The sequence below is a fragment of the Carassius gibelio genome, chromosome A3 (genome assembly GCF_023724105.1).
Source record: "Carassius gibelio isolate Cgi1373 ecotype wild population from Czech Republic chromosome A3, carGib1.2-hapl.c, whole genome shotgun sequence".
NCBI classification, from domain to species: Eukaryota; Metazoa; Chordata; class Actinopteri; order Cypriniformes; family Cyprinidae; genus Carassius; species Carassius gibelio.
In genome coordinates, this window is record NC_068373.1 from 5,387,954 (window position 1) to 5,410,731 (window position 22,778).

The following is a 22,778-nucleotide window of genomic DNA, read 5'->3' on the forward strand; positions in this document are numbered from 1 at the left end:
TACCTTCATTTGGACATTACATACAGATTTACAATGTGTTCCAACTTATCATTCACCCTCCATTCACTGTAACATGGCATCTGTCCGTGAATAAAACTATTGGAAAATTAGACTTTGTGTATTTCTACACCCACTGTAAGAGTCGTGGGACTCCAGAGACACCAGCAGCTTCAAATACATGCTTGCTGCTCAACAGTGGCCTGGTTTTCCATTTACCTGAGAACACCTGGCAAACTATTTAACAAACCAGTTATCTAATAAAGACCCTTTTGTTGAAAATCTCAAATCTAAATTTTTATTTTACTGAAATCCTACTTATATGTAGCTTGCATAATAATTTGGAACACAGTGTATAAGATATAGTTTACTTAATACACATTACCCTTTTGTGACAACATGCCCCAATAGCATGTTATATGGGGTAAACTGTCACATACCATCATGTCATCAAATAGCCTATTTTAGGCTTTTCAAATGTTATGAAATCACGAAACATCAAAAAAAAAAAAAAATCTAGTTTGCTCCATGACAAATTGTTTGTGATGTTCCTCATCTGGAAGTCATTTTGGATACAAATGTCTTTATGAATTCATAACACTTAACTGGTACATGCAACTTGCTCCGACCTGATATAAATTTATGAAGAATCTCGTTAAAACCTTATAGTTTTAAAGACTTCCTGCCAACTTCCCTGTGATAAACAAAATAATTACTGACGATATTATTAACAGAAAATGTCCGAACTTATGGTCACATTATTTGATTATATCTTAACATTCTTGAGTTATACAGAATTGAACTTATAAATTTATTGTTTATTGTTAATCATTTTTTTACGGAAGTTCTAAGCGGCCATGCATTATAATTTTTTTCCTTCTTGTTTTCTCGTTATAACTACTTAATATTCTCGTTATCTCTACATAACCAAAGTCGTTTTCTCGTTATAATGACTTAATTTTCTCGTTATCTCGACATAACAAAAGTCGTTTTCTCGTTATAACGACTTAATTTTCTCGTTATCTCGACATAACAAAAGTTGTTTTCTCGTTATAACGACAAAATTTTCTCGTTATCTCGACATAACGAAAGTCGTTTTCTCGTTATAACGACTTAATTTTCTCATTATCTTGACATAAAAAAGTTGTTTTCTCGTTATAACGACTAAATTTTCTCGTTATCTCGACATAACGAAAGTCGTTTTCTCGTTATAACGACTTAATTTTCTTTTATTATTAATACACAAAATACTTTTATTATTAATACACAAAATACTTTTATTATTAATACACAAAATAATCATATTGATTCAAGCATTTAATATTTATGAATTCATTAAATGTCAGTAATGAACAAGACTGCACAAATTATAGCGATCACGAGGAAGGTCCGTGTACAGTAAAGTGGACAGTGTACAACACCCCATCAGCTATATTCAGGTAACTTCTTGGAGAAAATGAAGTCATTATAACGAGAAAACGACTTTGGTTATGTTGAGATAACGAGAAAATTAAGTCGTTATAACGACAAAACAAGAAGGAAAAAATTATAATGCATGCATTAGAACTTCTGTAGTTTTTACAGATTTGAGACATAATGTTTTGGTGATTATTTTCCAAATACTTTGGATCTAAGGTGGGAAAATGGTTTCTGGAAGTAGTTCAGTAGATTTTGAAATGAATTCAAACAAACAAACACATAATGATACATAAAAACGTGTTTCTCAAGCAAATGCATTCATATTAACTGTTCTCAAGTAAATATATGTTAGTTTTTTTATCGAATTTTGTCCTTACATTTCCTCAGTCGAGTACAATCATTTTCACGGCCCATTCCCACAAATCCAACCGGGATATTTTTAGTGAGGAAAACCATAATTATTTGAGTGGAAAAAGCTCCTCACCGCTAACTGCTGAGGGGGACACGTAAAGATTCTGTTGGTGTAATGTGTACCATACAATGTATATAGGACTCCTGGGACATTACATAGTAAACAAGGAATTTGTGTGTCCTGAGCCAAACAGTACAGCTGAGGTGTTACGCTAAATCAGACCATGTGCACTAAACTGACCTCTGACCCCAGCAGCAGCCAGTCTGGGAAGAGAATCTTAACAATATACATATCCTTACAGACAGGAAGTAGAAAGACCTTGAATGGCAGTCAGGAAAGGATCAAATGAAGGTTACAGGAGATGAAAAGAGGCATGATGGGTCAGATCTGTCCTGGTTACGTACCTCCTGAAGAGACGGCCAGTCAGAGGACAGAAAATGAGGGCAGGGGTCAAAGGGCAAAGTGTGTAAAGAAAACAAGAAGGAATGTTCAACATCAAAACATGACAAACAAAGCACCACCACAACATACAAATACACATTTAGGACAGAAATGACACACATAATGTTAGGAGATGAGAGAAGGGACTTCAGAAACACACAAACAACTGTCATTTGACGCTTGTTAAACAAGTAAAAGAGACACATACAAATGAAACACAGCAACTACAAAACATGGATTCATTTGTGGATCCCTCTAATAAAACTAATCTTGTATAGTCAAGCTGATGATACACAGTGCAACTTTGGGCAATGTTGCTGTCAGTGTGTAACCAGGTGAGACACAAGGCCCACGGCCGATCTAAAGCTATGTTTGCCTACAGCGGTGTTGTCAAAAATGGAAACGTTTTTTCCTTGCGTTTTTAAAAAGTTTAATATATACAGACAACGTTTTAAAAACGATTCACGATTACACATATCCGCTAAAAAGGGCCAAAAACACTGTATTACATATGCCTGGCCAGTAGTTGGCACTGTCACCTTGTTAGTAAACAATACCTATAGGGAAGTGATGATTATATGTTGTATATGATTTGTCTCCACTGTTGGTTGTAATATTGGTGAAGTAAATCCACACTTTGCTGAAGAAGCATTAGCAAACTCTTGAGCAGCAACAATAGTACTGCATACTCCACCATTGTTGTGTATGTTTGTTCGCGCTTGCCTTTAAAATCGACACGTAGTGCGCATGTCTATATATCTAACACTTACTACACACACGCATTACATCACCATTTTCAAAGATTCACGTTTTGGGTGTTTACATGGAAATGATAAGGGTGCCGTTTTCAAAAACCTGCGTTTTCAGTCACCAAAACGAACAGACAAAACGCATAAAAAGTTTCCCATTTTTGACTGAAAACAAGTCATGTAATCAGCCCCTAAAGTATCCAGATACTTGTTATCCATTTTCAATGGGAAAAGTGCCCAAGAAACATTGCTCACAAAGTTGCCCCTTGTATAATCAGCCTCGGACTTTGAACTATCGGCATGAAGTCTGGTCCACATTGGAGCTTATTCAATAGCTGTACACTTTAAGACAGTAAAATAAAACATCTAAACGACAAGTCTAGTCACCAATCATAGATTTGTTTTTAAATGCCATTTAAACGTGGGTTAATCTGAAGTGTTTTTTAAATAATGATACAGTCATTAGCAGTCTCTAAGGTTTTGTACAGAAAATGCCACAAAAAAATAGCTTGTATACACTTACTGCTTGTCCAAAGTACACTATTTCACTCAAAAACATAGCTTCACTCAGAAGTTTATGGTAACACTTTATTTTGAAGACCATTTCTCACTATTAACTAGTTGCATATTACAACATATTAACATATTACTAGCATATTGGCAGTTTATTAGTACTTATGAAGTGCATATTAATGACTTATACTACCTTACTAACTAATAATAAGCAGCAAATTAGGAGTTTATTGAGGTAAAAGTCATAGTCAATAGTTAATAGTGAGTCCCTAAACTAAAGTGTGGCCCAGTTTACTTTCTACTAAGTGCAAAATCACACTCAAACAATATTTATCAAAGCTCAACAATCCTTTCAGATCTTTTAAGGATTTGTTAACAGTAAAATGCCAAAAAGACCAAATACAGTGACTATTTTCCCTCTCAGAAACACTCATTGTGCCACTTATAAATATAGCTCTGTACCCAGGCGGACTGAAAAAAGAAAAGTTGTGTAACGTTCTCCAATCAGATTAGAGATAACCAAATCCATTTTGCATCAGATTACAAAGTAAAATGGGTTGTGAACAGTGTTTCGTTAGTTTTCATGCTGCTAGCTAAAAGTTTCTGTTGGGTCTTAATTATGTGTCCCTTCCTCCCCTGCCAGATCCTTGCTCAAGCACCTCATAATTTACAAATCAAACTATCCCACCCCTGCCCGTCAGAGCTGACAATTAAAGAGCAAACTCAATAGTAACAGCAAAAAAACCCACTGCATTCTGCTTTCCCCTTATTCTTGTCTCCTTACAGCACACTGTTCATTAGTGGCACTACATCTATTGACTCTGCCAGGTGCTCTGTCCCTGTGAAACAGCACTTCTGCTGAACGAATGGGAAAAACCCATTAGGATGTTAATGAGCAGCACTGTGTTCACAGCTTTCCCTGACACCAACTACAGGCTCCAACAGACCGCGGTGTAAAACAACATCTCGGTAGAAAATCTCAGGCGAAGGGAGTGTAAGAGTCTGGTTCTGACCTAACTTGAGCAGCCAGCCCTCTCGGTCCGGGTTGAAGAACGTGTGTGTGAGGTCGTTGCCATCATCTTCAGGGATTTTGAAGGGCTCGCTCTTGATGCTCTCGTACAGGTTCTGCAAGAGAGAAGGGACATTAGTGATCTTAATGCACGCAGAAGAGCACATTCACAAGTATCTGTGAAATATTTCAAAGAGCTCCAGTCATATGAAAAGTGGCCCGAATGAGACTGGAAGAAGAAAGAGGAGAGTAAATAAAGTTCTCACAGTTAGTATTAGTAGAACTTTTTAGCTAAGATGGATGGGACTCGAATGAGCTGGTTACCAATGTTTAAAACACACCAAACCGGGCTTTTCCAGTAGAAAGAAGAGTTTCTTATATAATTCATCATATAGGCTATAGTTTCAGCACAGGCGAACAGAGATGCAGTGTGGGGCTGTTACCCGGAGCAGATCTTCTGGCAGGTCTCCTCCTTCATTAATGCCTCTGTTCATGGAGATGAAACGCTCCACTGCGGGTTTGTCCCGGACGTTGGGATTGTGAAGACTGGTGTTTAACATGATGATGGCGAAGGACAGGACATAACATGTGTCTGCGAAGACAAAACAGATACGTAACTCAATAACTACACATACCACAAAAGTCATTGCACAGGTTTGGAATCTTTTAGACTTATATCTTATACTCTCCAAAGCTACATTTGTTCAAAAGTACAATGAAAACAGTAATATTATTACAAACCCTTTTCTTTGTAATGTAATTTATTCCTGTGTATTTTCAGCATAATTTCCCCAGTCTACAGTGTCACATGAGCCTTCAGAAATCATGCTAATATTCTAATGGTTATTATTATTATCATCGCTGAATGCTGTTTTTGCTGCTTAATGTTTTTGTGGAAACAAGGTTTTTTTTTCAGGATTCTTTGATTAAAAGGTCAATTTATTTAAAACAGAAATATTTTGTAGCATCATTTTTAATCAATTTAATGCATCCTTGCTGAAAAAAAATATTTTTATTTTTAATTTTTTTATTTAAATCTTACTCATTCCAAACAGAAATATTAAGCATTAAAAAGTGTTTTCAACATTGATAATAACTTGAACTAATTATAATTTTTTGTTGTGATGTCACATGACACTGAAGACTGGAGTAATGAAAATTAGCATAAACAAACCTTCATATATTCTTTCACCCTAACATTCTGAACATTTGTGCTATTAAAGTCAGACAAAAAACCTTCTTAGTATTACTTCAGAGCCAAAACCTGACATGAGCGTGAGTCACTGTGTGGTGAGAGAATAAGAGAGGGTGGGATTACACTGCCAGACTGAGCCCTTCTCTTACAGCTTCTGTTCACCAGACACTGTTTACTCTCCAAACACATCACGACATGAGCTCTTAACTCTAACAAGTGTCTGCTCTGCCAGTATTCAGATCAGCTTTAGACTCTTAACCTGTGAGTCTGTGTGGCACGAACAGCCCAGCAGACATGCACACACATATCAACACCGCCATCAAACCAACCTTTCATTTCAGTATCCTTTACATTTATGCATTTAGCAGATGCTTTTTTCTTACAGTGCATTTAGGCTAACAGTTTTTACCTTACATGTGTTCCCTGGGAATCGAACCCACAACCTTGCGCTGCTAACGCAATGATCTACCACTTGAGCCACAGGAACATGATTAATATACACTTATCATAAAATGATTAAAGAAAAAAAAATCCTTAATTATCAGCAGTGATCAGATAACTTCAGGTTTATAAGATAAACAAAGAAAAACATGTTAACTTAAATGTCATATTTAATAATATGGCATTATGCACACCAAAATGATGGTGCCATTAAACCAGATGTGCTTATTATTATTCAGTGTATTGGCAAGATTTAGGAAGATTTTTCTTTGAAATATTGCTCCAGCAAACAATAACTGATCTGAAAGCGAAACCTTGAAGCTAATTCCTGCCATAGCACCCATGCAACAAAATAGTTTTCAGGCCAACTTCTCTCAATGAAAGCAAGGTTTGTGTTAGTGTGGATGCTGGCCGGTATGCACATGTCTGACCTGTGGACTGAAAGACGCCGGGGTTGCACTGGCAGTACCGGGACGCAAACGCCTCCATCATTCGGTCGATCTTCTGGGCCTCACCAGGAAGCCTGAAACTCCAGAGAAACTGCCTGTGTAGAGCAGCAAACCCATCATTAATCAGACACCGGTAAATTATATTATTGCAATAGAATAAGCAAAACGTCTTCTATATTTGACTGTGTCTAGAAATGATGTGTGCATGCAGTGTTTGGGGAAGAACGAGAAGCTTCTCCCACCTCAGAGCCTGAACGAGGTTGAGGTCGGAAAATTCATGGAGCTCTACGAAAGCCTGGAGCACTTTGATGTTGAAATCATCCCTACGAGAACACAACCACCACACACAGAAGACACAGTTACTTTCTGCAAAGAAAGATCGATTGCTTGTCTTTAAAAAAGCAGAGTTTAAAGATCTTTTGAGATGTCCGGCAGCATTTGAAGGCTGTTTGGTATGCTTGTGTCTGTAGCTATGCTTCATGAAATCACATCCCGAGAGGTGGTCCATTTCCTTCAGAGGCCCACATGTTGTGTTTTACTGCTGCTCACTAAACCCAGACAATCATTTTCCACAGGATTTTTGTGATGAATCTGGCACATATCTGAATCAGGACATTCAAAGGCAAAAACTAAAGGATTGAAGTAAAGGGTTACCGTTCCCCCAAGTAATCCCCGATAACAGTTTTGTTCAAGCCTTCGCCTTTATAGAGGAACTGAGCGATGTCTTCAGGGGTCTGTTGCAGGAGGTCGTTTTCCAGCAGAAACTGGATCCCCTACAAAGAATTTTATTAAGAAAAGGATTTTATTATAAGCCATATAAATGTCAGGGAAATTATGTGGAAAATATCCAAATCTGATATCAGTATGTCAGGGAAAATGTCACAATGTTGATCACTCAGTACAAATACTATAAAGAAAAAAAAAACATTAAAGGATTAAAAAAAAAAACATTAAAATACTTAGAAACTAATGAGAATTTAGGGTCTGTGAAGATCTAGATCTGTCACAGAATAGATTATAAAAATTAAACTTACTTTTTTGGGGTCCATGTTGAATTTCTTTCTTCCCATTGCAATTTGTTTGTTTCTCTGTGTTGTTTTGCTGCAAATGGAAGCAAATAAGTCTTAACAAATATCCCCTAATAAGAATAAAGGCAGATTAAAAACGTCTTGTATGATTTGCCTGCAGATACAAAGTAAAACACTAACAATGCTCTAAGGTGGCTAAACACTTTTAAAAGTTTAAAACAGTCCTGCTTATGGTCTCAAGGTGTTGATTTATGAGCCTTATCTTGATATATATTTCTCTTATTTTAATTTCCCAGGTCCACTTATAATTCATCTTAACTATTTTGTCATGTTTCTTATGTTTCTCCCATAATGGCCATCAATCAAAAGAAAAAAATACCCTTTACTCTTAAATCTTGGGTATTTCTAAATGTTAACTATTAGTAATCCTAGCTCTGTTTAGCACAGTTCTGAATGCTTATTGCATTCCGCAGATTTTCCTAAAAAAAAAACTGGTGTGGACACAAAGACAACACAAAGAGTACATATCTTGCAATTCTGACTTTCTAACGAGCAAATTGCGAGATATAAACTCGCAATTCTGACTTTTTATCTCGCAATTGCGAGTTATAAAGGCAGAGTTGCGAGATATGAATTCTTTGGGAAGGATGCAACATTCGATACTAACGGCTGAGGTTTGTTTCTAGCAATATCACGTCTCATTTCAATTGTGGGTTTATATCATGCAATTCTGACTTTATAACTCACAATTCTGCCTTTTTTGAGTTTATATCACAAAATTCTGAGGAAAAAAGTCAGAATTGTGAGCTAACATCACATAGTTCAGAGAAAAAAGTCTAAATTGCAAGTTTATATCACATAGTTCCGAGAAAAAAGTCTGAATTGCGAGTTTATATTGCATAGTTCAGAGAAAAAAGTCAGAATTGCGAGTTTATATCGCATAGTTCAGAGAAAAAAGTCAGAATTGCGAGTTTATATCGCATAGTTCCGAGAAAAAAAGTCTAAATTGCGAGTTTATATTGCATAGTTCGAGAAAAAAGTCTGCATTTCAAGTTTATATCACATAGTTCCGAGAAAAAAGTCAGAATTTCGAGTTTATACCGCATAGTTCCGAGAAAAGTTAGAATTGCGAGTTTATACCACAGAGTTCCGAGAAAAAAGTCTGCATTTCGAGTTTATATCGCATAATTAAGAGAAAAAAGTCAGAATTTCGAGTTTATACCACAGTTACGAGAAAAAAGTCAGAATTTCGAGTTTATATTGCATAGTTCAGAGAAAAAAGTCTGAATTGCGAGTTTATATCACAGTTACGAGAAAAAAGTCAGAATTTCGAGTTTATATTGCATAGTTCAGAGAAAAAAGTCTGAATTGCGAGTTTATATCACATAGTTCTGAGAAAAAAGTCAGAATTGCGAGTTTATATCGTATAGTTCCGAGAAAAAAGTCAGAATTGCGAGTTTATATTGCATAGTTTGAGAAAAAAGTCAGAATTGAGAGTTTATATCACATAGTTCTGAGAAAAAAGTCTGCATTTCGAGTTTATATCGCATAGTTCCGAGAAAAAAGTCAGAATTTCGAGTTTATACCACAGAGTTCCGAGAAAAAAGTCAGAATTGCGAGTTTATACCGCATAGTTCCGAGAAAAGTTAGAATTGCGAGTTTATACCACAGAGTTCCGAGAAAAAAGTCTGCATTTTGAGTTTATACCACAGAGTTACGAGAAAAAAGTCAGAATTTCGAGTTTATATTGCATAGTTCCGAGAAAAAAGTCTGAATTGCGAGTTTATATCACATAGTTCAGAGAAAAAAGTCAGAATTGCGAGTTTATACCGCATAGTTTCGAGAAAAGTTAGAATTGCGAGTTTATATTGCATAGTTCCGAGAAAAAAGTCAGAATTTCGAGTTTATACCACAGAGTTCCGAGAAAAAAGTCAGAATTGCGAGTTTATACCGCATAGTTCCGAGAAAAGTTAGAATTGCGAGTTTATACCACAGAGTTCCGAGAAAAAAGTCTGCATTTTGAGTTTATACCACAGAGTTACGAGAAAAAAGTCAGAATTTCGAGTTTATATTGCATAGTTCCGAGAAAAAAGTCTGAATTGCGAGTTTATATCACATAGTTCAGAGAAAAAAGTCAGAATTGCGAGTTTATACCGCATAGTTTCGAGAAAAGTTAGAATTGCGAGTTTATATTGCATAGTTCCGAGAAAAAAGTCAGAATTTCGAGTTTATACCACAGAGTTCCGAGAAAAAAGTCAGAATTGCGAGTTTATACCGCATAGTTCCGAGAAAAGTTAGAATTGCGAGTTTATACCACAGAGTTCCGAGAAAAAAGTCTGCATTTTGAGTTTATACCACAGAGTTACGAGAAAAAAGTCAGAATTTCGAGTTTATATTGCATAGTTCCGAGAAAAAAGTCTGAATTGCGAGTTTATATCACATAGTTCAGAGAAAAAAGTCAGAATTGCGAGTTTATACCGCATAGTTTCGAGAAAAGTTAGAATTGCGAGTTTATATTGCATAGTTCCGAGAAAAAAGTCAGAATTTCGAGTTTATATCACATAGTTCCGAGAAAGAGTCTGAAATGCGAGTTTATATCACATAGTTCCGAGAAAAAGTCCAGTGTGTGAGCAGTGATGATCAACCAGACGACACATTGTGAATAGAGCGCTGAATGAGTGTTCAGAGGAGCACAGACCAGCGCGGACACTCAGACAAAAGAGAGGCAGGTGCAAATCTAAACCAGCTTCAGTTGGCCTGTAATGAAAGGGAAACATTTCAATCTCTCATAACTCACCTCTCGCCCACACACGTGAGCTGCTCGATTTCTGTCATCACTTCAGCGATCTCAAACTTCAACCGCTGTAAAACAGAGGCTCACATCAAACAGAAAACTTTATACGGTACTCCTATAACCCAAATAGTGCACCCTTCTGCTAACACCAACAAGATAATGGGTTTGATTCTCACCCAAAAATGTGGAACTTCCATACAGTGTAAGTAACTTTGGATGAAACTGCCTGTCAAATGCATATTAAAATATTCTAAAGCTATTTGACAAAAGAAGACCAAACGAAGTACTTTTTTATGCTGCATTCGATGAAGATAAAGAGAGGTTATGTGCATTATTGCAATACCTGCTCACTTATATATTAATAATAGATTATTAATAATAGATTTTCTTTTAAAAAATACAAATTAAAATTATTTTTTAAATGTTTCATTAAAAGTTTTATTCTTTTTTAATAAAACCATTATATTTTATTAATTTTATTAACAAATGTCCTTTCTTTTCAGCTATATTCTCACCTCAATATCATCAAGCAGTTCTTTTTTCCTGCGCCGTATGTTGTAGAGCTCATCTCTCTCCTCTAAGGACAGATCTTCAGGGACTGTAACAAAGCACAAGGGTAGGACAGCTGTAAACGTGTGTTTATATGAGCACTGGTCGTCTTAACGTTGAACAGCAGCAGAGCATAAAATATTCAAATCAGCAATAACGAGGGTCAGATGTTTCCCTCAGCATTCAAACTCCAGTAAAACTATCTCCAGACTCTATATAAATAATTGAAAGATTTCTTAGCTATAAAATGAGAGATCATCCATAAATATTCTTCTCAGACTTCTGATGAGTAAAAGAGCCAGGGTTGCATGAACCATCTGAGAAGTGTGGGGAGCCACAGTCAACAGCAGGCTCCTTCAAGATCTACTTTCCTGCGGATTTCAGCCCCAAACCTAATCAAACACACCTGGACGAGCTAATCAAGGATTGCAGGATTATTGGAAAGTTACAGGCAAGAGAGTTTGTTTGAGTTTGGAGCTAAAATCAGCTGAAGAGTAAATTTTGAGAGCCAGAGTTACCCCAGTCCTGTTCTAAAGCTTCATTAGGTAAGGAATTCAAATTCAGTTTCACAGATTCTGCATTCTTTAAGAAGCTTTAGATAAACAAAGATGTGCACTCACATTACTTATAAATGGGAGAAACACAATATCCATAGCCATATCCATAGGCTTCTGATCAGTCTTAAAGTTTTTGTTCTGTGTTGTGTGTTTTTCAATGCAAAACAAAACTTTTCATATATTAATATCTCTCAAAGTGTGAGACAAACTTAGTTGGACAAACTAAATGATAATAGTTGCTAGACCCCTGCCAAAAACCTCCTACTTTGACATTAACTGACATGTAATGTGTCCAACAACTGTTACTGTTTTTATAACCCTGAGAGCACCTGTATATTCCCATTAGTTTTCACGGATATGAGGTCATGAACCTCAATAACTTTGTAAAACCCTGAGACTGGTTCAGAAGTGCACTCATTGTAGCCGCCTGTGTCTGACTTCATGAGTCAGAGTAGCCACTACATTTTAATGAGTTTGTTAAAAAGTATGTTCTGTATTGTATGTGTGTAGTATAAATGCAATAAGGATGGACTACAACCAGCATGTTGGCATTTTCATGTCACTTCCCTGCCGTTCTTGACTGTCCTTTAGATTTGCACTACAGAATCACGCTGGACACGCTAACATGTAAAGCGTGAAAAGTACTAGGCTGTTACTCTTCACGCTTTATATGTTACCCTTGGGAGATATCATCAGGAAACACGCTGTTAGCTTTCACTGATATGCTGATGATACTCAGCTCTATATTTCTTCGTGGCTCAGAGAAACATACCAATTTGAAAAACTAGCACAATGCATAGTCGATTAAAAAAAATGGATGACAAGTAATTTCTTACTGCTAAATTCTGAAAAAAAAAAAAAAAAAGTGGTTTGACTCCTACTGAAACCTACTTAACATTGTTCAGGAGGCAGATACACTCTGTCAGTTTATATCTAGACTGGCTTACACATAGCACAATAAAACATTTCTAATATTCAAATATATTTTAGGATTTTTTTATCCATTAATTAGGGAAACCAGAACTGGGAACACTTCCCATAACACATGATGTACTGGCTTTAACTGAAATATTATTGTCATTTTGCATTATTGACACACTATTTTCCTATTAATACTATAATTTAATAGTGCTTTGACACAATCTGTATTGTTAAAAGAACTATTAAGTGATTTAGTGATTTGGAAGTGATTGAATTTGTATAGTACTAGCCAAACAAATTGGTGGTCACAATTTCAGTAACTTGTCATTGAAGTGTTCAAAAGGCATCAGGTGGTCCATGAAGGGTCTAAGTGTGTGCCATCAAGACTGAGAGAAAGAAATAACAAGAGCCATGAACCTTAAACTTGAATACCGTGCATCTGGTAAAATAAGCATCATGTTTTCATTGTGCATGTCAGTGATGACTTCCGGATGTCTCTGTAATTAGCATCAGGCAGACCCTGTTTCCCTTTCCAATGCTTTCACAGGGAATTGGATACTATAAATAAACCACAATAAACAAGTAAACAGGCCTTTCAGATGGAGCGGAGTTCATTGTTATTCTAGTCAACAACATTTCTGATGAATACACACTGTGTTTTAATGGGGTCATATGATGCGATTTCAGTTTTTCCTTTCTCTTTGGAGTGTTACAAGCTATTGGTGCATAAAGAAGATCTGTAAAGATGCAAAGACTAAAGTCTCAAATCCAAAGAGATATTCTTTATGAAAGATAAGACTCATCCACATCCCCCGAAAATGGTTCATTTAAACACGCCCACACATCTCTACATCACTATGTGTGACATTTTGCATAATGCCACCCAGATGTTCACGCAAAGAAAGAAGGTGTAACTTTTATTCTCATTGTATTATTGTTGTCACCACTGCCGGTGTCCTGACATTTTATCTTACCCGTCAGATTTTCCTACTCGGGTGTACTGCGCATGCGCACATCAATATCGCGTCCTTTTTCTCATGCTAAACAACGATATTTAATGTATCTGCAGTAAGGGTAGGTTTAGGGCTGGGGTAGGTGTATGCTTTAATAAACCATAACTTTACAGTAGCATTTTTTGTTGTCCAATTGTACTACCAACTGTTTTAGTGGGAGGCAGGAAAATCTGACAGCGAAGGACAAATCGACAGAACATCACAATGTCATATAGACGCTGTGTGTTTCAATGTGAAAGCGAAACTACTTTGTTTAGCCTTCCAAAAAAGGACGATATCCGCTTCATCATGACTGGAGCTGAGGAAATAATTTAACTTTGCACTGTGGATCGCTGGATTGGCTTTCACCGTGGACGAAGCGGAGTCCAGCCAGAAATCGTCACAGTGGACGCCGGCCGGTGTGACACTGTTTCGTTAAGAAAGCAAAGCTACTTTATTTGGCCTTCCTAAAGAGGACACGACTAGAAATCATGTTTATATCATGTTTATAATAGCTTTTATGTTTATGTCTCATCGCTCAGGCTGGACAGGGCATCAAAGTATATTAAGGGGCGTAAAATTTTCGTCACACGCTTGAGGTATTCGGCCAATCACAACGCACTGGATAATTGGACAATCAGAGCACACCTCGCTTTTCAGATCGATGAGCCGGGGATAAGGCTGGGCCTAGAGGAGATACATTAATGTACAGTATGTGGAAAATAACGTGCTTTTTTAACCTTAAACTTCATAAACACATTTCATTACACCAAATACACCAGATAATGTTCTTTTTAGCAGCATCATATGAAAAGATCTTTAATAAGATTTCAGTTAAGAAAGTTTTCTGATTGTTTCTGTTTTTCTTTTTTTTCTGATTAAGATATTGTGATAAAGACAATATGATAATTTTAATTAAACATACTGAAGATGGAAATGAAACATTTACAGAACTAATAAGCTCACTCAAATGCAGTGTTAGGGAAAGTTACTATGATCACACTTTAGTTCAGGCTCCACTTCTCACCATTAACTAACCATTAGCTTCGAATATTGCCTCATTAAACTACAAATTTGCTGCTAATCAATAGTTAGTAAAATAGTTGTCAAGTTTAGATATGTGGTTGGATTAAGGCATTAAAATATGGTCATGCAGAATAAGGCATTAATATGTGCCTAATAAGTACTAATAAAAAGCCAATATGATAATAAAATGCTGATGGGTTTGCTTATTAATTTTTAATAACTAAAAATCTAAAACTTATATTTTTCACACTAAAAGTGAAACTCATAAGCCTAACAATTTAAGGTGTCAGTGAATAACTGTATCACTTGTATGGAAAATATATTTTCTTGTAAATTCAAAAGTAATGCGTTACTTTTCTAGTTACTTGAAAAAGTAATTTGTTTTCTTGTATTGAGTCCAATGCTCAAATGCATACAATACATATATGAAATTAATCAAATATATCAATTTCATTTGCAATGAAATGAAAGCACTGGTAAACTTGAACTAAGTTATGTAGCAGTCAGTATAGTAATTATGCAGTAATGTGCTAAATGTAGTTATGCATTATCTTACAGTCTCTAAAACAAGAAAAAGAATGTTCACTATTTTGTGCATTATTGTCACCTAAAATTATATGCTATTCAGGCCTGTGTACAATGGGCAAAAATAATAATAATGAAAAAATAAATGAATATGACGCAACGATATTGGACAAACAGTATTAAAACAAAGAAATCTGTAAAAGCAAGCACCGGCAGTGTTGGAGTTCACCAACAGGCTCCTCAGATTCATCGTGAAGATGGCTGAGATTCATTCAGCAGCCAGAGGAAGTAGGTCACTTCAGTATTTCTGCTGCAGCAGACAGTAACACTCCTCTGCTCTCTGCCAGCTTCCTGAATCCATAGCTTGGGAAGAGAAATCCCATCTGGATCACTCCACTAAGCTGCTTTGAATTTCATCTCCCATTTTCACCTCCACATTCAGTTCTCAATTGTTAAAACCCTTTCTAGGCCAAAAAACATGAAAGCTTTCTGACGGTCTGGGACGTCTGAAGAGGGGTGACAGCGGCCACGGGGAACTTGGAAAACAAGGGTTCATGGAAGCAATGAATGTTTTCCAGAAAGACAAAAATGATGACACTAACCAAGTGCTGGCTGCACACAATGGTTTCTGGGTTCTCTTTGACAGCGTGCATAAAGCGGCATTTATTGAGTGATCCCCCACAGGCAAACCTACGTCTACAGCACAGAAATCCTACATCATCTGAGAGAATTCCCATGCTGGAATAAAGAGCCGAATGTCTTCGATTGTTGGCCTTGCACTCGGTGACAAACCCCCACTGTGTGTTAGCGAGCGCACGCACAGGAAGCACAGGGTAATTTGATATCACTGTGGCTCTAATGCATTAAACATCACCTTTAACCCAACAAGGGGAAAAGGAAACTTGTGTGCCAAAAAATGTGTTTTCTTCCTTGTGACATTGGAGTGTCAAGTGTGTGAATTTAAATACCATCACGTACGTCAGTTCAAGCCCGATACGAGCAGCACATCATTATAATTTGCATTTACTATTGGAGTCTAATAAGGCCAGCATCATTGTATCCATTGCTCATACTTATAATATAAGTATGTCCATCTTTTCAGGCTACATTCAGTACTCACATATGGCAATAGATCCTATATAGCAAATCTCAACTGTTTGATTGCTTGTATTGTAGCAAAATGCGAACTGAATTATTGCCCAGCTGTAATCTGCTAAATGCAACTATGAAGCATTTAGACATTAATTGAGTTAATATTGACATCATGATCTTCTGTAAAGCTGCTTTGGAACTGTGTGTATTGTGGAAAGTGCTATACAAAATAATAATAATAATAAATGATTTGGCGTGGTATTGTGATTTTAATGGAATTGTAAAATGAATGGTATTTCTGTTAAATACTTAATCTTTTAAATTATTTTACAGTAAAATAGTGGTATTATAATAGTTATGTTTTTTTATGTTTTATATAATATTTAATGTGGCCACCCAGCACACCCTAGCAACCAGACAGAGACATCTTTGGCAACTTTGGAAGCCTGTTTCTGCCCAAAAAAAAAAAATGTCATTGTGACTTTTTATCTCGATATTCTGACATTTTTCTCAGATTTTCGTGATGTAAGTGAGATATAAAATCACGACTGTGTGAGTGTATGGGTACGGGACATGCAGTTCACATACGAATAAACCCCATTCCCATCATCAGTTTAATTTCCCTGCCTCTCGTGAACAACACCACCAACGAAATATCAAAAGGTGAACCAATTCACCAGCTCAAGAATTCCCATCGCATCCAGACGCCGACATTAGCCATATTGTGACTTAAAGCTTGCATAATGCTGTTCTCTCCTCAAATCCAAGCACATAAACACTTTCTATATTCTGTATCATTGTAAGTGCACAGCACATCTTGAATCTCACAGTATATGCAGTACGTACCATCACTCTCTTCCCATATCATTTGTTGTTTATGCAGCATAGTAGTCATTTCTCAAAGCAGACCACATTGGAAACTGTCAGAAGAATGATTTCTCCAGGAAAACTGAAGTGCTCAGATACAGGAGCGATGTGTCGGCTAGACTGTGTTTATTTCACTACTCTCAGAACACACTACACACATAGTTTGCATACTTTTACAGACCAACTGTGCAGGTAAAACCAGTTCAACCACCTCTGCTCTGAAATGACATCAGTGCATTCATCCATCATGAGTGTTCAGCTCGATGATAAAACTCATAAACAGATACTGTATTCACCGAGCTCAAGTTTCATCAGGAAGTGTGGCGCGGAGTTTGTTCAAATCTTACATGAGATGGTGGATGGAGACAGTACGGGTTTATTAAGTTTTAAGACAACCTGCTTTGTATTTAGATTTAGTGCTGTTTGTTTAAAGGAGTAAAATTTTAGCAACCACATAAAACATCCCAGCAATCGCAAAGTAACATGCTAAAAAACACTTGTTACCTTTTTTGCAACTACATTAGCAAAGTAAACCATATAGTTACTCCATCGCAACACCTTCAGTGCAGCAACGCATTTTGGCAACCTCCGACAACACCCTAGCAATCATATAGCAAAATACACCAAAATGATACCATTATATGGTCAAGTTATTGTATATAGTTACTGGAGCTGAAATGATGTTAGTTATTGTTAACTGTGATGCAACCTCTTAACTCAGTTTTCTCATACTGACACAATTGGGTAACCAATTTTAAGGTGTCCTTGATACACGTTACATGTACTTACTATTATAACAACAATTAATTCTGCATAATTACATGCAAGTAACCCTAAGCCAAACCCTAAGCATATAGGAGGTACATTTAAGTACTGAGTAATATGAAATTGTATTTATATGTATTGTTAAACAAGGACACCTTAAAAAAAAGTGAAATCCACAATTGTTTGCTATGGATATCATCAAATTAACTTGACATAATGGGACTTTTACACTCAATTGGGAGTGGCACCAGAATCTGAGTTGGTTTCAATGATGAGTCACAAACTTTATTTATAGACACACAACAAGGGCAAGTTATGTTTGTTTTCAGGACTACACCACAAACAAACAAACAAACAAACAAACAAAAACAACCATGTCATTTATTTAAAGTGCATTTTTTTGCTGTTCAGTTTGTCTAAAAGCAAATAACACAGTTTTGTTTAAATAGTTTTGACACTGGATTGTTGTTTTGCAGAACACATGCTGACTAGCTGCATATTTCTTATGGGTTTTTTTTTTTTCTTTTTTTCTAGTATTTAAAATATGATGCATATTTTAAAAAGACATAACAATATACATAAAGGTTTTTCAAAGTCATCTTTATTTATAGTAAACTAAATATTGACTAACAAAATATATTTAGTTTTATCTTAATGAAAGATCTAGTATATTATAGCTAATTTAGCTTTTTTTTCTATGGTTAAATTGAGTTGTAAAAAGCAAAATTACTTAAAGGTCCCGTTCTTCGTGATCCCATGTTTCAAACTTTAGCTAGTGTGTAATGTTGTTGTTAGAGTTTAGACTACACCCCTCTAGTTCCTGCAGTAATGACATCACTAAAACTGTTTTTTGACTAACCTCCGCCCACATGAATACACAAAAAAGGGGGTGTGGTCTTGTTGCGCTCCAACGGAGAAGAGGAAGAGCTGCGTTTGTGTTTGTCGCCATGTCGTTGAAACGCTGTTATTTTCATCTCAGAGTCCAATCATCTTTGTTTGGCCTTCCCAGGGACGCTGTACTTGGAGATTAATGGTTACAATTTATGTTTAACTCGGTTCCCGAAAATTATAATCCACATGTAAAACTATGTGCAGCACATTTTGCTGAGGACAGCTTCCTCAATCTCAATCAGTTTAATGCCGGATTCACAAAAAGATTATTCTTGAAAGATGAAGCAGTTCCCTCTTTGTCTTGGAGAAGGTGTTGTTTATGGACCACAACCTGTAAGTGTATTTTATTATTAAAGTTGGTGCGTTTAACAGTTTCTGTAACTTATTACACAAGAAGTCATCAGCCCGTTTTTATGACAGTGAAAACAGAGGTATACAGATAGGTGAATTGTGTGAAAAATACTGTGTTTTTGAACACATGAAAACATGTTATATTGCACACTGTAAACACAATCAAAGCTTCAAAAAAGCACAAAAAATGGGACCTTTAAGTAACATTTTGGCTTGTGTGGAATAATATTTTGAACAGTTTCACTTACACTGGGTTACAACTGTGATGAAGAGTGAAGTTTTTGCGTAAGGACAGGTACATAAAGAGTATGAGCTTGTGCTAAGAAAAGTAATAACACAACAAGCCACACAAAATGGAATATCCTTCATGTCTGCAGCACAAATGGTGCGGGACGGCTAAAGTACTTAGGGTTCGGAGTTTATTTAAATCACTAACCCTAACTACAAGCAGTTGTGATGATGCTTAGCAAACACAACTTGACCCTTTCCTGCCACTAAGATTATTTTACAATCTCCATCTCTGTCCTGTATTAATAATCCATGATGCCAAATTTTTGTTTTTGTTTTCTGTGTGAAAATCAGCAGTGCGTATCTCCTTTAGGTGCTTCATATATTTAAGAACGAAACACAAACGAAACCTCCAGGTTGATTGAATTCACCCACTCCACACGTAACTCAATAAAACCTCACTGCAGAAGAAACACAATGCTTTATTCATCACCTGCATTTCACGCCGACATCTTGAGTCCTTTTTGAAAATGGTTTTAAAAAGATGAGAAAATATCCTGATGCCCCTATTTTTAGCTCATCCTGTGTCATGCTCCCATTCACAAATTAGATTAGTAGTTTTGGCAGAGGCTCTGTGTGGTTTCTCATATAATCATGGTTTGCCTGCATCTGATTGCTGGTGCTGTTTTGCAGCATCTGGGATAATAATGTGAGTAAAGTTTAAGCTCAGTACAGCTGTATAAATGATCAGCACCAGCTCCGTGAGATTCTGTGCAGCACATATCTAACACAATTTGCATGAGGACGATAAATATGCAAGTTGTGCCATTAGATTAACAGACACTGTGGACCTGATGGAAGTAAGATGGACCAGCTGACAGCATTTTGCTGAACATTGTGTCAAGTTATTATTTTAGAAGAAATACAACTAAATCTAAGCCATTTTAACATCTGTCTTTTCATTCATGCTAATTCAGAAGCATATCATGCATAAAGAACTGGCTTAAATTGCCAGTCCATGTCTGATTGGGGAATTAAAACAAATGCAGGTCATAAGGAATAAAAGCCGTGTTTTTCTGTACCTTTTCAGATTTTTTTATCAGTTTTCTTTTCCAGTTAGTAAGGGAGTTAGCTTATTTTGCTGTACTTCTCTTTTCTTTTAGTTTAAAGCTGCGGTAGGGAACTTTTGACGCTCTAGCGGTTAATAAACAGAACTGCTTGCGTCTTGCAGAAGAGCATCGTAGCTGGAACTACTTCTCTCTGTTTATATCTATGAAGAATCACAAAGGTACTGGGTTACTCCGCCGCGGTACCCCCGAAGCAATCTAAAATAGTCCGAATATAAACACTTATTATAGGTGCACCCTAGTGATTCAGGACAGGCTGAAAACACGGTTTGGAAAATGGATTCATGGTAATAATCAGTAAGACTGATTATGTGTGTTTTTTTGGCAATACCCCCTCCTGTTTTTGATACCCCTCTTTTTCTTTTCGCCTAATTTGTAAATAAAAACGACTTTGTTTAATGAGATAACTATGTGGTTATGGTGAAACGACTCTGGGTCTGGAGACGGGGTGGCTTCATGCTACTAATATATTAATATGTTCTTTATAAGTACTAATAAACAGCCAATATGCTAGTGATATGCATGCTAGTACGCAAACAGTTAACAGAGAGAATTGGTCCCTAATCCAAAGTGTTCCTCGATAATCTCGTTCCATATTTATATAAAAATACTAAGAGAAAGTAAAGACATATATGAATAACCTGCAAAAAGGACCAGACTTTAACCCTTTCGAGTCGATTAACGCATATATGCGTTTTGAGTCATTTTCTCCTGATAACCCCGAAAAGAACTTAAATTACACTTTCAGTTTTAATCGTACAGATAAGAGCAATACATCAATCGAATCTGTAAAGGGTCTATTTTTTTTGGATACAGACATAATAACAAAAAACCTTTGTGCACTTATAAAATAAAGATAACAAACAAGGTGCGCTGTCTACAGTCTTTGTCTCCGCTCATCGTCATGTATAAACATTTCATTAAAATGAACTGTAACTCCGTGAGTACTCAAAGAAGAGACATGAGAGAGATATCTATAGAAAGCCTGGAATGTCTACTTTTAAACTAAACAAGTGCTGCCGAAAACAAATATTCTGAGATAAAGTAATCCATATGAAAACAACGCAATGTCTTTCAAAAATACAATCATGTACATGCATGCCTTTCACATATTATTATAGCCCAGTTTGTGCTGATTACAGTGATATTAGACTTTACCCATTTAGATATTTATAAGAAACTGAAAAAAGCACAAATGTCAGGGCATGACAAAACTTCTCAAGGCCCCAAAAATACCCTTAGACTCCAGAGGGTTAAGTCAATAGTCATATGCCTGGCTACAGAACAGAAACAGGAAGTAATACTCTCCACAGTTTAGCTCAAACTCCAACTTGTGCTTTGCTGAATTTTGTTTAGAGCTACAGTTGGATCAACCAATATCTGAACTGGACGCTGATCAACATCCTAGCTTATTGAATTCTGCCTGGCTCAAGGTTGTAAATGTACCTGCCCCCCTTAAGCCTCATAGACACAAACCAAAATCTGAACTGTGGCAAAACTCTGATACCCATCTTCTAAGACAAAACTGTAGAAAAGCAGAACCCAAATGGAAGAAGGACTGGCTAGATATCTCTCTTCAAATGTTTAAAGACTCTCTTAAATCTTACCAAACTGCTGTTAAGTCTGCGAAAGCTGCATATTTATCTAATCTCTTTGTATTTATGAGTTTTTTCAGTCTGCCCTCTTGAGAGTGTTAAACAATATTTATCTCTCCACTGGTTCTGGAGACTCTGTGGTTCTTATTCTTTTAGATCTATCGCTTTAGATACAGAAGACCGCTCCACACTATTATCCACACCAGAGTCCTGGGTGGGGCTAAAAGCTACAGTTCTTAACTGTGTGACAGAAAGTTTTTTGGCAAGCTGGGTAATTTTACCTCTTCCCCTGCATCTTCCTCAAGGCTCCGTCTTAGCCCATTCTGTATGTTCTCTCTATATGCTACCTCTGGGCTCTATTCTAAGGAAACATGGTGTCTCTTTTCATTTCTATGCAGACGAGGTTTAAGAGTGGCTTGGCCCCCAAAAATTCCTCTTCCTAAATGAAGACAAGAGCAAAGTAATTGTTTTCAGTTCTAATTAGGATTCTCAGTATGTACCCCATTTTTAGATCTTCCCTGGTGCAGAACATAAGTGTTCTTATCGACTAGCATTTATTTTTGAAAAACATATTTCCTCTGTTATTGGATCCAGTTTCTATCAACTTCATCTACTGTCTAAAATCAGAGACTTTCTCACTCCCAAACCTCTAGAAATGGCTGTTCGTGCGTTTGTTGCATCTCGGCCGGATTACTGCAATTGTGTTATATCTAAATCTCAGATTGCGAGCCTTCAGCTAGTCCAAAATACCAGACTTCTTGTGAAGTGTCGCAAACATGAACACAACTCTCCAATTCTCAGATCTCTACACTGGTTGCTGGTTAATCAGAGAATAGACTTGAAAA

At 36.5% G+C, this 22,778-nt stretch overlaps 1 protein-coding gene across 2 annotated transcripts in view; it reads right to left on the reverse strand.

The window, feature by feature from the left end:
- Positions 1–22,778, reverse strand: part of LOC127944393 (cytohesin-3) — a 39,855-nt gene that overhangs the window by 5,132 nt on the left and 11,945 nt on the right. The window contains exons 1-9 of one of the 2 annotated variants that reach the window (XM_052540282.1): positions 16,956–17,019; positions 10,963–11,045; positions 10,451–10,515; positions 7,660–7,726; positions 7,280–7,398; positions 6,868–6,948; positions 6,608–6,720; positions 4,984–5,132; positions 4,545–4,656 (exon numbers count right to left, since the gene is read on the reverse strand). In XM_052540282.1, the coding sequence (XP_052396242.1) occupies positions 4,545–4,656; positions 4,984–5,132; positions 6,608–6,720; positions 6,868–6,948; positions 7,280–7,398; positions 7,660–7,726; positions 10,451–10,515; positions 10,963–11,045; positions 16,956–17,004 (838 nt within the window). In that variant the 5' untranslated portion in view covers positions 17,005–17,019. Of the gene's footprint in view, positions 1–4,544; positions 4,657–4,983; positions 5,133–6,607; positions 6,721–6,867; positions 6,949–7,279; positions 7,399–7,659; positions 7,727–10,450; positions 10,516–10,962; positions 11,046–16,955; positions 17,020–22,778 lie in introns of those variants that run through there. The other variant, XM_052540289.1, reaches the window with a different exon arrangement.